The sequence below is a fragment of the Argopecten irradians genome, chromosome 16 (assembly GCF_041381155.1).
Source record: "Argopecten irradians isolate NY chromosome 16, Ai_NY, whole genome shotgun sequence".
Taxonomy (NCBI): Eukaryota; Metazoa; Mollusca; class Bivalvia; order Pectinida; family Pectinidae; genus Argopecten; species Argopecten irradians.
In genome coordinates, this window is record NC_091149.1 from 22,115,022 (window position 1) to 22,131,827 (window position 16,806).

Consider the following 16,806-nt stretch of genomic DNA (forward strand, 5'->3'; position numbering starts at 1 on the left):
ATGATTTATATCATGTAAAGATATTTAATTCTGTCGAGATTATTTCTTATCTAAATAAGATAGGAAAATAGCCGAGGGTGCGGGATTTATATTGATATAAGATTTTTACCGTTTTCCGACATTTAAAATAATGACAGCAAAGTTTCAAAATAGTTTATAAAATCTGCTTTTTGTTTTGTTTTCATTTTGAAACTAAGACTCTCTGTGCCTTCAAGGATAAAAGAGCAAAAATAATTTTAAAAAAATAAGAAAAAAAGATAAAGATAAAAAAAGTTTTTTATTGTGGATTAAAAACGTTCAATTTGATATTTTAATCTCTATAAGCTGTTTTCTTAGCATCAGCAACAAGTTAATCTGAAGTAAAAGTTGGTCCTAAAGTTTCTGTCGACCTAGCCACATATTTAAAATCCGGAAAATATATGCCTGTTTTATCCCTATATTAGAATGAACCGGAAATGAAAATAATCAAGATGGCGATCGCGTACATAGAAACGTAAACCTGCTGCTGATAGAAATCTGATTTGTCTTTAAAGGTAAGATTCGATAACCTACGAATACTCTAATAATTTATATTTTGGACATTGATATATCAAAATCCATTCACTATCTCCATTGTCATGGACAAACTTTTGTGTTAAAGAATCAATTAGTTCTGTAATCTCCGAGTCCATCGTCATCAATTTTGTTGTAAAATCTCGTGCAATGCCACACATGAAAGTATACGGCCACTGATAATGAAAGTATACTCACCAGGAACTGTGGCTCTGGGCGAGTATAGACATATAAACATACATGTCATCTACAGTCAATAAAGACATAGTGATAGTCAATGTCAATATATTAGATACGTAATTCACGTGTGATCTGGCTGGTGCTGGATTCAAGACTTTAAATGCTCATGTAGGCCTAACTATGTCTCTGGCGGAATGTACATCATCTGTCATCGCAAAATCAAACGTTTACTGTTTGAGTGAACGACTCTTTAATTTATAAACAATAGGCTGGTAACTTTTCGTACTTAAAGGTTGCTGGTTTTTTTGGATTTTTGTGTGTGTATACAGCCATTAAAACGATGTAAATTGATTTAAAAGCTAATTTGATCCATTGATGTACATCAAAAGATCTAATAACTTTCAATGTGGTTGACTGTGTGTCTTTGATAGTGTATTCCCCCTCTAATTTGTAATCTAGCTTAAAGGGAACTTAGAAAGTCTCTGCAGGCCAGTGATTGATCCGTTTTTTACCCCACCATCATCAGATGGTGGGCTATTCAAATCGCTTTTCGTCCGTGGTCCATCCTTCCGTCCATCCGCTAACATTTCTTGTTACCGCTATTTCTAAATAGGGATGAAGGGGCCTTTCTCAAATTTCATAAGTACATGTAGGTTCTCCTAGGGCCCTAACGTTAGTTGTGCATATTGCATTTTGGGACCCATCAGTAAACAAGATGGCCGCCAGGCCACCATCTTGCATTTTTGATAGTTAAAGTTTGTTACCGCTTATAATTTCTCAGAAAGGGATGAAGGGTTCTTTCTCAAATTTCATATATGTAGGTTCTCCTAGGGCCCTAGTTGTGTATATTGCATTTTGGGACCGATCAGTCAACAAGATGATCGCCAGGCAGCCATTTTGGATTTTGACAATTGAAGTTTGTTACCGCTATTTCTCAGAAAGTACTGAAGGGATCTATCTGAAACTTCATGTGCAGGTTCCTTTAGTTCCGCACTTATACATATAACATTTTTGGACCAATCGGTGAACAAAATGGGTGACAGGTAACTATCTTTGGTTTTAATAATTGAAGTTTGTTATATATTTCAGAAAGTACTGAAAAGATCTTTCTCAAATTACATATATAGTAATTTGAAGTAAAAGTTTGAATAGCAGAGAAAAGATCGCTCTTTCCATTGTCAGACGTAGATCATTCTTTGGTGGGCACTATGATCCCTCTGGGATCTCTTGTTTTATCGTGAACTGTCTTCATTTTTACATTGATAGTCCAGGAGAGGATATTACATCAGTGATAGTATCCCTCGAGGATGAGGGACCTGAGGACTCAACAAAATCAAATCAAAATCTGGTCAAGGCTTCATTGTTATCCAAATTACTTATGTTATATATATATTTATTTTACAGACAACACGTTTTAATAACTTTGAAGGGAGAAGTGTATGATGTCAACACACAACCATGGCAGGGGAGATGAAACAACTGGCCGAGGTCTGTAAATAAATCTTCATAAGAACAAATAGGTGGTCAGTTCTTTATGAAATTCAAAGGAGAGACTTTATTCAATCACTTGTAGTTTTGTCATTAGAATTAAGTAGCTTACAATGGTAAATTTCTAACTTGTTTCTTAACTTCTTAAACTTTGTATTTATAACTAATAAATTATTTATAATTATCATTTAGGTTCAATGTAAAAGAAGATAGCCCTTATTGGTTACATTATACATGTAATTAGTAAATTATATAACATATTGGTACTACATGTAATTATCAATAATAAACTTAATTCTGAATCATATTCTTCTGTTTTTCCTTTTAATAGTATAGTGTATATTGATTTTTTTAAATTTCCTGTCGAAATCTAAATAGTGATTGTATCAACATTAAATCAATAACCATTCAACTGAACATCCATAACCGTTTTTTTTGTGATAGATAATACAAAGTAGTTATTGTCCCCTTTATAATATGATGTTTATCCCTTGTAGACCAAGATAGGATGTGCTATCAGGGAAGCAGATCCTCGGAAACTCAAGTTGTTACTTCAACAAGGAGAAGATCCACACTTTAAGGATCGGGTAAGTTAATTTTCACTAGGATCAATGACAAATGAGTGAAATATGTAAATAATGTATAATTAGATTTTAGATTAATTTGATGACATGAAATTTATTCCAACAGAATACTGACTTTAGTTGGTGAGACAAAGTCTATAGAAATAGGCGGAGTCATGTAGGAGATAAACTAGTGATTAACTAAAACTATATTAGCTAGGATATATTGAAAGTATAATAGTTTTTATGGGATTTTAATGACTGTAGTCAATTACTTTTATCTTTCATGTAACAGGCTATTTCTTTAAGGCGTTTCATCACATAATAAAATGATAAATAACAGAAAGGGAATATATCTATTCATGTATAAAAAAACTTGAATAGTTTTAATGAGAATTTAATGACCAGTCAATTACTTTTATTATTCATAAATTTGATTCTTGGTGGCATTTCATGTGATATGATATAAATCAACAGAAAGGGAGAGAACTCACATAGGCTATGCCTGTTGTTTGATCCTTGTACAAATATTTTTGAAATAAAATTTGTTGAAATTGAATAGAAAGGGAACACGTACCTGCACTATGTCAGTACGATGAACAGGCCGTCCGTCTTCCACATCATCGCAGCCACAGGGATAGATGTAAACCTTCAGAACAGAGTGAGCACATTTAGTGTCTATTAATCAATACCTAATATACCCACAAGGGCACATAAAATGTGATTTAGCCTTAAAATTTTACAAGTTTGAGATTTTGTGAACAGTATGTATAATTTATCCATATGGTAATTAACCATAGTAATAAAGAGAAACTGCAGGGATTATCACCCCTCCAAAAATAACCTGCTATTTTTATACTATCCTAAGATGATTTATGAGAACCACTTTGTATTTGTTGCAACTCAGCAATGCTATTGTCTATATCTTTGGTATATTCATGACGTTAATCTCCATTTGTATCACTATAGCCACAACTCCACAGTAATCATATGCAATACTGGTCCTATTATATATGTTATATAGTATATGCCTACTATGTGGTGTTTTTATTTCTGAAACTCATGAGCTTTGCACATACAAAAAAGACTCGTACCCATGTAAATGTAGTTAACTAACATTTTTTTGTTTATTAGCACGGACACACCCCACTACATGTTACTGCGCTACAGAAACAGAGCGGCCATCTTGGAGACCTAATGTGTTGGGGAGCTGATCCTTACATCCAAGCACTCGTAAGTTAAATCTCATATGGATTCATGTACACAGTCTAACCTGTCTATAACGGCCACTAAAGGGGATACAGAAAAACAGTCATCATAGACAGGTTGCCTTTATAGAGAGGTTACTTTGTGTATGACGGTCATCCAGTTTGAAATGTAATAGAAATGACAGGCTTGCTTTTGCATACATATTCAATAACATATAATTTATTATTTGAACTGTAATTTCAAAAATAAGTAATTTATCAAAGTTTAGTAATATTCAGATACATAATAAGTCATTACTAGTAGCTATGTTACAGGCATCACTTTACACAAATATCCATGAAGTTACTGCATGATCAGAATATTCTAACCGCATTCAAATTTTTCCCTTGAGTATCAAGTAAGTTTGTTTAAACGCATGCGCAGCGTGATTAATGTATTTACAAAGGAAACGCTGAGAACAACACACGAGTGTAAACAAGTGGCGACTTTACGATTATTTATCAGTGAATGTTTATTCATTCTAAACTTATTTTTCTAAACTTTAAACAAAATCGTAACTGCTGTGTTCGTGGCTGAATTATACAACACTCGGGTCACATTTTGGTCATTTGATTTGCAAATACCATACTAGGGTAGTATTTACACCTAGTCTAATTGAACGCCTTTAAATATGACACATTTGTTTGATTTCAGGACAGAAAGACACCTGAGGAAGTTAACAAACATGATAGGTTCTGGCATCATGTGTACGACAAATACAAGGTAAAATCCTCAAGGGAAAAAACCTCTCGTGATAATAAGCCCTCTTTCAGTAATAAGCTACCTCTCAGCAGTCAGCAGTAAGCCTCCTCTCAGTAATAAGCCCCCTCTTGACAGTAAAACCCCTTTCAGTTATAAGCCGCCTCTCAGTAATAAGTCCCCTCTTGCCAGTAAGCCCCCTTTCAGTAATAAGCCCCTTCTTGGCAGTAAGCCCCTTCTTGGCAGTAAGCCCCCTTTCAGTAATAAGCCCCCTTTCGGCAGTAAATCCCCCCTCAGTAATGAGCCCCCTCTCAGTAGTATGCCCCCTCTCAGTAGTAAGCCCCCTTTTAGTTATAAGCCCCTTCTCAGCAGTAAGCCTCCCCCCCTCAGTAGTAAGCTCTCTCTCCCTTTTTGACAGGTTGCCATATCTGTACCTACATTGGATAATACATGTAGGTCCACTCTCAAAGTCTTGGTGAAAAGACAAGAAGTTGATATCCAAAATAAATTTTGTAATTGTGAATTATCTTGTAGGTTTTCATTTGAAATGTGTTCAAATTCATTGAACTCAGTGGGTATATTCATTTTTAGCCCGGAATATTCCAAGCAATCAAAGATCATGATGTTGAGAGAGTCACTGAACTGCTTCACTGTTGGTGTAAAATGGACTCAGAACGGGTAAGTTATTACAGGCCTTTGTTATTATTACACATCGTTATCCTAAAATATAAACTGGAGGTTCTATAGGTAGATAATGTGACTTCATATGGTGTATGAGTGGTTGTGTTAGGTATTTTGACATCCTACCAATTTCCTTTGATCTGCCTCTAATTTTTGAATTTCAAAAATCCATGTGGGAGACTGTGAGCACCAAATGTAGGTCTGTGATATTTCCCCTGGTACTTCCACTTTGCTTCACCCTTGAAACTGGAGACTTGCTGTTCTTGCCAATCAAATCCAAAGTTAAGAGTTTAAGTTTACGCTAATACTTAACTTATGTCTTACTTGAATCTCCAGGGGTTACTCTCAATGACGTTATATTAACCTCTGTAATATGTCATAACAAAACTGAAGGCAGTTTAGGAGAAAAAAATCTGACCAATCACAGGCAGCAAAGACTTCTTTTGAAGATTACAGAGACAGCAATACCCGACTTCAAAGTCACAAGGTCAACCACGTTGTACCGGTCCTTTATTATACATTAAAGGACCGAACTACCTGTCCCATTTGTGGTAGCTTAAAGAGCCTTCAGTGTAGCTGTATGATATATAACCACAGTGATAGTAAACCCTGGAATATCAAGGATGGCCTTATATATGCTAGTATATAAAACATATCTAGTAAATTGTACTTCTCCTGACATAGATTCAAAGGGATAATGGCAAATTTTCCGGAGGAGTGGTATTGTGAAACAAAATTAATGTGACTTGATCAAGGAAGATTTTAGCGTGAGGGCCTTCACCAGTGATGATTGTTGTTGTTTTTCTGTCTTTCCTACAGAATGGCCAGACATTACGACAGTTTGCAGCTGCCCACAAACATCACGACATTGTCAGTATTCTGGACAGACATCGCGCCACTATGGTTAGTATGTCAGTGTAAGAGGAGAGGAGAAATGTAGTGGCCAGACCAGGACTCAAATGATTGAGCTACCTGATCACTGATGAGGAGAAAATGAAGTTTTTTGTTTTTAGTTATGATTTCAATATATATATAAAAAAGTATGTCTATTCAAATGACAAATTGACCATTTGACTCATCAAATATTCTCCACAATGTTAATATCTTGCACAAAATCACATAAAAATTTACATGAATTAGTGATCAGAAGACAATAGTGGTGCAATTGATATACGATGTGAAACATTTGAATTCATGTTCAAGATCTCTGACAAAATTATGTGACCATTTGTATGTCATCACAATAGTTTTACAGTACATGTATATCTTTCTCAGAAACTTATCAAAAATAAATTTGAAATAGATTTCGTTATATTTGAGAAATCATCAATCAGGAAAATTGAAATTAAAATGTTGCTGCTGTTATCTAATAGATTTTGGTCAAATTACGTGAAGACTGATAATTTGTTACGATCATTAAATCAGGATTTTTATAAGTGCACATTTATGTTTTTTTGGTTTATTTCAGAATGCCATATATGGAGTGTTGGAACTAGACTATGAGAAACTAAAACGAGGATTAAAAAAAGAAAGATGCGACGTAAATTTTCTCAACTTGGTGAGAATTTATATATATTTTTATAATTCTTTATGAATTATAATGTCAATTTAAAAGGCTATCTGTAGGATTTTTAGCTCACCTGGCCCAAAGGACCGGTGAGCTTATGTCATGGCGCAGCGTCCGTCATCAGTCATTCGTCCGTCGTCTGTCTGTCCGTCCGTCAACATTTCCTTTAAAACGCTACTTGTCATAGAGTTCTGCATGGAATATAGCCAAATTTGGCCAGAAACATCCTTGGGGGAAGGGGAACAGAGTATGTTTAAATTTTGGGTCTGACCCCCTCGGGGGCAGGAGGGGCAGGGCGCAATATGGGAAATAGAAGTAAATCCTATAAATCGCTAGTTGTCATAGAGTTCTGCATGGAATGTAGCCAAATTTGGCCAGAAACATCCTTTGGGGAAAGGGAACAGAGTTTGTATACATTTTGACTCTGACCCCCTGGAGCAGAAAGAATGGATTCCAATAGGGAAATTAGAGGTTAATTTTTAAATTCCTTCTTAATTATAACAGAAAATCAATTAATAATGTACATGTGCTATAATTTTTTTGCTTTCAAGAGCTGTTTCTGTAAATATTAAATGACTAAGGCGGCTGTACTTGGTACTAAATTCAATTGAATTTTTGGTACGTTACAATAAATTGTTGAAATTAAAATGACCTTGATTAAAATCTTAAAATTTATTCATTTATATAGGCCTCCCAAAAACAGCACATCCTACAACATGCCATACATCTCCGTGACTACAGACTGGTACAGTTGTTGTGTGATGCTGGAGCTGACGTCAATGTCCATGTCCGATTAAAAAATTATTTCAGGGTAAGTTTATATATATTGTATCTTCGGTTTCATTGCTTTATTGTTCTTTGTTCTTATAATGCTTATTATATAATCATGTTATACACCTGAATCACCTGCACTAAACACCACACAGTTCAATCTAATTAAATCATACCTCAAAATAGAGGTCAGAAGTTAAAACTGTCTTTCTCACTCAATTAGGTATATACCAAGGTGATGTCATTGATCCTTTGTTTTACATTATAAAATTACCCTGGTAGATGCTTAAAAGCTCTCTGTTTACATGTGAGCATTTTGAGTGTGTTTTCATGAGACCCAGAATTTGTTCTATCAGTGTACTATTCTGAAATTTTGTATATAACGCCATGTCACATGACTGATTGTATAATCGACTCTTTATAATATCACATTACTTAAAACATGATCCACTCATCACAATATCATGTTACGTATATATTGCAATCCATTCCTTTTGATAAAATAATCCACAATACTGGTCACAATTTACTCCTTTTAATATCATATTCCATGTTGCTGTTACATGTAATATAATCCGATTACTCCTTTTATATCATATATCCTCTGCTACTGACAATATATTTACCACTTTTTATATCATATTACATTATCCATTGTTTCTATGTTTCAGGCTCCACTATACTTTGAAGCCATTTCCCCTACAATGCAGCCTGACATTATGTGGAAGGTTTTAAAGTCGAAAGCAAATTTTAACCTTAAAGATGAGGTAACTAATAGTGTGAAGATAAGCTATTGTACTGGAAATCATTCAACTGCTAAATAAGTAACTTGCCAAATTAGTCAATTCTAAACAAATGAATGAGTGAATATTTCTACCCGTAAATAAGTATTAATTAGAGGATATTAATAGTGAGTCCACAAAACTGATTAATTATATATACAGTTATATGATTGGAGTTGGAAAAGCATTCGTTTGAAAATTATTGCTAAAATCTGTCTCTTAAAATTTCAGTAAATCATGGCTATAACGAACTTCTGAAAACCAATGGAATCACTACTTTGTTTTATAAATAATACAAACACATCAAAGGAACCTTGATGGGGAATGAAAATTACCAAATCATAACCATGGACATTGTTTTACAGTATACACGTATATGAGTACCCGGTATAACTATTGTGTCATGTACTTTGTTCCACAGAGAGGGAGGAATGCTATGATCTACGCCCTAGATAGAGACCGAGGCTATATGCCCATGGATATCTTCCAGTTCATGTTTGAAAATGGTGGCAACATGGCAGATAGAGATGAGGTATTTTACTCCTATTTAACCAGGACTCTTTGCCTGCATGGGCTCTGTCTTACTGCAGTAAGAAATTTGTGTGTTCAAGAAAAAAACATATTTAATACAGCGGATGATCAGTCTAATATTTTTCATACCACAAGGAATGCGGCATTGATCTGGCTTCAACATCAGTGTAATGACAAAAAATGTTCCCACTGGCTTCTCTGATCACTCTAAATGATAGATATAATTACAAATATACTTCCATATTCTTCTGGCAATTGTCGGATAACCAGCTGTCAATATGAACCATCTGGATACCGCTTGTGACTTTGTATTTGGTATTGTGTATACTTCAACATTTGCTACGACATTGAATAGGTACACATGCATTTGCGAGTATGAGGTGTGACAACATTCTGCCTGGCGATTGGTCAGTAAGCTTCTTCCTTAATTTTATCAAGTCTTTTCCAAATAAGAGTCATATGTCTAGCAACAATTAAGCCCTCTCTTTTAACTAATATTCTATTAGTTCGTTTGTTCTGAAACACATCAATGTATGGAGAACAATCTAACTTTGGATGAAATAACTGATAAAAATGATCACTCAAAAATCACATTTCTCATTCGTATAACAATTAAAAATCCCATTACAGACTGGAGTGACAATAAGAGACACAGCCAGATTTGCGCGGCGACCAGACATCATCAACTATATCGATAAGGTAGGATGATGTTTTACATACCTCTTGTCTTAGTTTGTGTATGTTCACATTCTTGCTCCAGTGGTTACAATCATGCATATTCTCTTCTTTAAAGAAGAAAAGAGCATAAATATTTATTAACATTATTCATTTTTATTAATTGAGAAAAGTCATAAAACTTAGACAAATCACTAAAGCGTGCGAGGAGTCTTAGAGTGGGAGTACACTGGAGTACACGCATAAAACCCATGTAATCGGACATGTGACCCCTGACCTTTTCATGTCCATGCCGGGGATCAAACTCTGGTCAGCTATAGGTGAAGGGTGAACACTGCTTAACCACTACACCACCTGATCACCCGTAAGAAAAGAGCATGTGATTGTAACCCTTGGAGATAAGGATGACTTGTTCACTTATAATAATTACTCAGATGAACCAAACACATAACCGTAAACCTTAATATTAATTAATTTTTATTTCTGTTCATTTTGATATCCCACCATGGGAGGGGCCAATGTCCGACCTATTGCCTCCTATTAAGATACTTCTGATACAAATTAATTTTATAATTCTGTTACCCTTTTTCCAGAGTTTTGTGAAGATGATTCGCACCAGTGATATGAAGAGCCTACAAAACCTGGCTGTACATGGTTACGATAGCATGCTTATCACTTACAATGTAAGTCTCACTTTTTGCTTCATCATAAATTTCTCTAAATTTCTCTAAATCAAAGTGAAAAAATAATCAAATGGCTAAATACATAATTGATTACAATCATGCATTCATGTAACAATTTAAACAAATAAATTATTTCGGAAACATTTTATTTCATGTTCAAACTCTCATGAAATAGCACAAAAATGTGTATCTAGGGGAAATAAAGTTCATGTTTAAATAGTAACGGCACATCAAGTTTGCCAACATTCACATGTATAACAGTGTTTCTCTACAATTTCCATGTAATTTGATATCATATGATAAAGAGTCCTATATAAAAGATTCAGTCCTTAGAATATATATTCATTTGAATAATATATTTTGATAATTCTTTCTCAAGAATTTAAAGCTCATGCATTTTGTACATTGATTGTGGTAAAGTATGATTAAATTGGTACTGATAGCTTAATTTGTTAGCTTAATTTGTTTAACTTAACATTTTTCCTTTTTAATACAACCCAAATGGTTTTATAAAGCATTTTCTTTTCAGCTAATTATTTGTCGCAGTAATATCCATAATTCCATCTTTCCATATTTCAGAGTTAACTCCCTTGTAATAGGTATCCATTGTGACGTCATTATTTAGTGAACGAAATTCACATCGTTTTATCCTAAATGTATAATGTTGCACTTACAAACACATGACGTCACAATCGATACCTTTCCACAAGGGCAGATAACTCTGTAATATGCAAAAACAGAATAATACCAAATACCGGTATCTATGATAACTAACAGTCAAAGAGGCAAATATCAGATGGATAAAATCTAGACTCAAATTAATGTTGTTGTAATGCATAATCAAAGGTATAACTATTAGTAAACAGATTCTGATAAAAATGCCGCTGATATATTGTGTTATCATCAAATTGATGGTCAAGGTCAAGGTTAAACGCCAGACCAAATTGATGGCCAAGGTCAAGGTTAAACGCTAGTAATAACTGATACATTGAAGTGATGCAACCATTTCTTCATCATGACATTTAGTTTTCATTACCAATTGTGTGATTTTACATTAAAAATCCATAGACAGAAATTCAAGATCACAATCCCAGGTAATAAAAATACCAATCTTTGTCCATTATAAGTTCTTAAGGTACATAAATGTATATGCTTAGTAGGTTTCTGTTCTGTGAGAACACATTCTGACTTTTTTATTTGTTTTTCTACTCATTAATATATTAAAGATGAACAACTCACAACTTTTGTAAGACTATGATAAGAATATGATATACATGTATAATCAATTTGATTTGATTTGTTTAAAGGGATGGATAAATGTAAGATTTTTTTTATTTTTTTTTTTATTTTGTGTGAATTCTTTTTTATCAACTGTTTGCTTTCCCATACATCAGTACGTATCCTTTAGTTCCCTCCATGGCCAGTCTGGCCATGTCTATTTTTAACTCCTTTATCAGTGGTTATTTCTAAAATTAAAAACACTCAGTCTGCTTCTCATCTTTATATGCTGATTTACAGTTTTATTCATTCTTTTATCTTGTGTTTCAATATTTAGTTGTTTGAGAATAATTAGTCAGACTTTCTCTCAGTGTGAACATTTTAATCTTTTAATCACTTCCATAGAATACTAGGATTATGCCACATTGTAGATGTACTTCCTTGTTTGTTTTTTATTGTTATTGGGAATACTGCCATTAGTCTTCCACCTTACTTAAGATGTCTGACATTCTATCACTATACCTCAATCTCTAGGTCATGAAAGCTGAGTGGTAAAGGTGTCTGAAATCCTATCACTATAGACACCCACCTCAAGATCACAGTGGCTCACCGTGTGGATAATTTAAGGTGTCTGACATTCTACCACTAGATCTCCATCTATGGGACATGGTGGCTAAATGGTTAAGATGTCTGACATTCTACCACTAGATCTCCACCTCTGGGACATGGTGGCTGTGTTGTTAAGATGTCTGACATTCTACCACTAGCCCTCCACCTCTGGGTCATGACGGCTAAATGGTTAAGGTGTCTGACATTCTACCACTAGTCCTCCACCTCTGGGTCATGATGGCTAAATGGTTAAGGTGTCTGACATTCTACCATTAGACCTCCACCTCTAGGTCATGATGGCTAAATGGTTAAGGTGTCTGACATTCCACCATTAGACCTCCACCTCTAGCTCATGGTGGCTGAGTGGTTAAGGTGTCTGATACTGTACCACTATACCTCAATCTCTAGGTCATGATAGCTGAGTGGTTAAGGTGTCTGACATTATACCATTAGACCTCCACCTCTAGCTCATGGTGGCTGAGTGGTTAAGCCTCAAGGTGTCTGATATTGTACCACTATGCCTCAATTTCTAGGTCATGGTGGCTGAGTGGTTACAGTGTCTGATATTGTACCACTATGCCTCAATTTCTAGGTCATTATGGCTGAGTGGTTAAGGTGTCTGACATTCTACCACTATACCTCCACCTCTGGGTCATTGTAGCTGAGTGGTTAAGGTGCCCGACATTATACCACTATACCTCCACCTCTGGGTCATTGTAGCTGAGTGGTTAAGGTGCCCGACATTATACCACTATACCTCCACCTCTGGGTCATTGTAGCTGAGTGGTTAAGGTGCCCGACATTATACCACTATACCTCCACCTCTGGGTCATTGTAGCTGAGTGGTTAAGGTGCCCGACATTATACCACTAATAATTATAAGAATACTATCTCTTTAGTCATAGCATTAGTTTCTTACTTTTTACTTCCAGTCAGATCACTAAAAGATGGCTGACAGCATAATTAAAGTATGAAACATTTAGATCAATAGGCCCCTGGATAGAGGTGCCTAAGAGGCTAAAATGTTCAGATTTCTTTTTAATGGATTTAAAAAAAAAATTGTCTTGATAATTGTGACTTCATTTTTTCTTATTCTGATATCATCAAATTGTACCTCTTTTATATTTTTTAATAGTTTCACAACTCAAAAATAATAAAAAGTAATAATACAGGGATGTTCCACATATGTCAGTACTTTGGATATCTCAACAGGAGTAACCATTTCCTTCATAGTCCCATTATTCTACATTCGTCTCTTCTGTAACGTTACTACAAGTTATATAACTGTTCCAGGTTAATAGACACTTTGAAAGCTTTAATTGATATTTAGTTTAGTAGAATCAGTTCACATACTGTATGCCAAAGGATCTCAATGTATAGTTTGTCACATAGTGAATTTGTGTCCTGTAATCTCTACGCTTAAGCCTGGGTCACAATGATCAGCCGATATATTGGCATTATTAGGGGGTAATCGGGAGTACACCGCTGGTTTTGGGCCATTTTCCTGACATCGGACAATACGTACCGGTAAAACAATGTGTCACACATCATCTACATAAAAAGGAGGCCGTGCGGTAATCGCACAGCGTCTGTTTCCAAAGTGAAATTTTGGGGGACAAAGAAGCACTGAATACCGACTGAGCATCTAATACTAATCAATCGATTATCATAAGGTGTCCGGGCAATAAGCAGCCTATTCTCCGGACACCATAGGAATATCTTACGGATAACTTACAGATATTGAACAATAGTTGTACCACGCCCGGCCGATTGTCGGGCGGTGTGATTGCCACTCGATTCCTGACTGGATATCGGACGATACCTAAACGATGTGTAAAGGATATGTGACCAGTTATGGAAATCTACGGGACACCGGAGAGATTTTAACTTCGAGTTAAAACTCTTCAGGCACCTCCCTGATGCTGCTTGAGAGCCCCAGCTACCAGCCGGCCATGTCTGGTGTCCGGCCGGAAACCAGGGTAAAATGGCTCAAAATCATGCCGGGAGTACATCCTAAGCCTAATTGGAAGGGGTTGTGGCCGAAGCATTAACAATATATATAAGATCTTACATAAAACTGAGTCATCATTTCATATGAGATTTTATGAAACGAGTCTAAAAAGTTTTTATATTAGCGAGTATTGGCAAAAATTAAAACTTTGAGACGAGTTTCATAAAATTTCATATAAAATGTAAACAAAGTTAAGATATTTTCATCACATAATACAGATACCTACATAACAGAGACTTTCATGTCAAAACGTATTCCAAAAATCTAGCAGAGGCCGCCATTTATGTCCTGCCGTCCTCATATTCCTGATGTGACGTCACTTTTTCAGATGTCATTTTATTGTTTCTGTCTGACGTCAGCCAATGAAAATGGCTCCAGGTCATATTACAGTAGTGACATACCCAAAAATATTACAAGGTCGAAAATACTGGATATCAGGCAGATTATGTGATAAAGTTTTTATCATACACTTGTATTTCACATTGTTACAAGGAATTCTAGTGTATTATAGTTTAATGTGACAGCTAGCTAGTGTACCGTTTTATCTAGGACTAGTACAGTACGGGTACATGGTATGTATCATATTCCACATTGAAGGAATTCATTTTACAGTTTTGTCACACCGTATAACTATGTTTCACATGTAGGATAATTTCAGTGTATAGTTTTGTCATACAGAACAGTATTATCTAGATCAAATGATACAGTATCACTTCACATCAGCACAAAGCTTTAATATGTAATTTTACTCTTTGTATAAATTGATGTTACTGCCAGTTGTATTCATTTACAACAGTAAAGAGTTTTCAATAATATGAGCTATTTGTTGTGGGCTACATACAAAGGTGGCATTGTGATATTTGATCACATTATTTTGTGATTTACTGAATAGATTTTTTGACATTTCTTTTTTTTTATGTTAAAATTTAAAGTCATGGCTGACCCACTGGTTTTAATGATGATTATAATTTGCTAATTAAAGTTATCGCTATAATTATAGATAATTGTAATCCACTTTATTCAAGAACAAATCAAATTGATATGAAATATATTCTTACTAAGTACAACTGACTTTATATATATATATTGTAGTTTCACATCAGTGTACCATTCTTGAGCGCTCAATTTTTCTCTTCCTTTTTAAATGGCCTTTACAACAAAAGACAATTGCTTATATAGTTTTTCAGAGTCAGTTGAAAAATAAAAAATAAGTGTTAGTTAAATGATGAAACTTGAATGTCACGTTTAAACAGAGTCCTAAAGTTAAATATTACATTGGAAGTGTCTTAAGTAGCTTGTATAATTTGTATACATTTAGAAAAAAAAAATAAAAAAAATATTGGTATTACAGTATCAATTATGAACACAATTATTGTATAGCTAAAATTATGATATGAAAATATGAATTAATCATTAATCTATTTATTTACAATAAATGCAGTATAAGAATGATGCATGAATTAACCTATTTAGTATACATATGGATATTAATATTAATAAATACTTTAATTGCCATAATGTATTCTGCCTTTGTATATTTCAGAGTTATCTCCCCTGTGGAAAAAGTATTAATTGTGAAGTCATTTTATCATGATAGAATTAATTAAAATAAAGTAATTTTCTCTGAAATTTAGGATGTTATAAATTGTATACTTGCAAACTTTTGCCACACTCAATATATCCGCACAAGGGCAGATAACTCTTTAATATGCAAAGAGGGAATTGAACAGTTGTGCCAAAACCCTTATTAATTGGTTAAGATATCCCTGTTTACTAGACAGACCTGAGCTAGCTGAAGGTGATATTGCTGATGGAATGCTGATTTTTGTTTTCAGTATAGAGACTCCTATATCTACGCTGCTGGCAACGAGACAGACGAAGCTTTGAAATTTGTTGAATGGCTGCCAACATTTCAGGTAAACTACACACAACTTTTTGATGGTTTAATGACGAAATAGTTTTTTTTTTCAGTTACAAAAGTTGCTTACTTTACACCATTAGAAATATTAAAAATAATCAATTGTGTCTTTAGTATGGAATGATGTACTATATGCATGTACTTATATTTTTATTTTTGTTATGTAGATACATGCTGTATATATACACGATTAAACATACATTATTGTTCAAATGATGTATCGTTTTTGCTCTAGCTGTTAGCAGTGGAACAGCTTTAATGAACTATCATCCACTTTTATGTAAAAGTAAAGTAGTTGTCACTTTCATCTTCAAAATATGCTCAATCTCTCTAAATTTATGAAATGGAAGTCTACATTTTTATGTATTGTTAATGTAAACAATATTTTTTCAGAGTGAGGTTAGGTCACTACAACACAGCATACAACACGAGACTGTGTCGACCGTGAGAGATATCATGGAGTCTTGTCAGAAACCAGACATGCTGGTCAACTGTCGGGACAAGGTCAGCTATAACAATATTAACATTTTCTACAACAAGGATGGGAAAAACTGGAAATAAATTCATACATATAAACTGCCCTCGACATGTGAATGTCAGTCTTCATTTATTTAACAGTTTATATATTTA

General features: G+C 34.4%; 1 protein-coding gene across 1 annotated transcript in view; it reads left to right on the plus strand.

The window, feature by feature from the left end:
• The first annotated feature begins 457 nt into the window (after positions 1-457).
• Positions 458-16,806, plus strand: part of LOC138310231 (putative ankyrin repeat protein RF_0381) — a 33,295-nt gene continuing 16,946 nt past the window's right edge. Inside the window, exons 1-16 of the mRNA XM_069251348.1 lie at positions 458-533; positions 2,137-2,220; positions 2,718-2,807; positions 3,346-3,444; positions 3,918-4,016; positions 4,686-4,754; positions 5,322-5,408; positions 6,231-6,314; positions 6,880-6,969; positions 7,667-7,789; positions 8,421-8,516; positions 8,953-9,063; positions 9,693-9,761; positions 10,331-10,420; positions 16,094-16,174; positions 16,570-16,680. Coding sequence (XP_069107449.1) covers positions 2,191-2,220; positions 2,718-2,807; positions 3,346-3,444; positions 3,918-4,016; positions 4,686-4,754; positions 5,322-5,408; positions 6,231-6,314; positions 6,880-6,969; positions 7,667-7,789; positions 8,421-8,516; positions 8,953-9,063; positions 9,693-9,761; positions 10,331-10,420; positions 16,094-16,174; positions 16,570-16,680 — 1,329 coding nt within the window. The 5' untranslated portion in view covers positions 458-533; positions 2,137-2,190. The remainder of the gene's footprint in view (positions 534-2,136; positions 2,221-2,717; positions 2,808-3,345; positions 3,445-3,917; positions 4,017-4,685; positions 4,755-5,321; positions 5,409-6,230; positions 6,315-6,879; positions 6,970-7,666; positions 7,790-8,420; positions 8,517-8,952; positions 9,064-9,692; positions 9,762-10,330; positions 10,421-16,093; positions 16,175-16,569; positions 16,681-16,806) is intronic.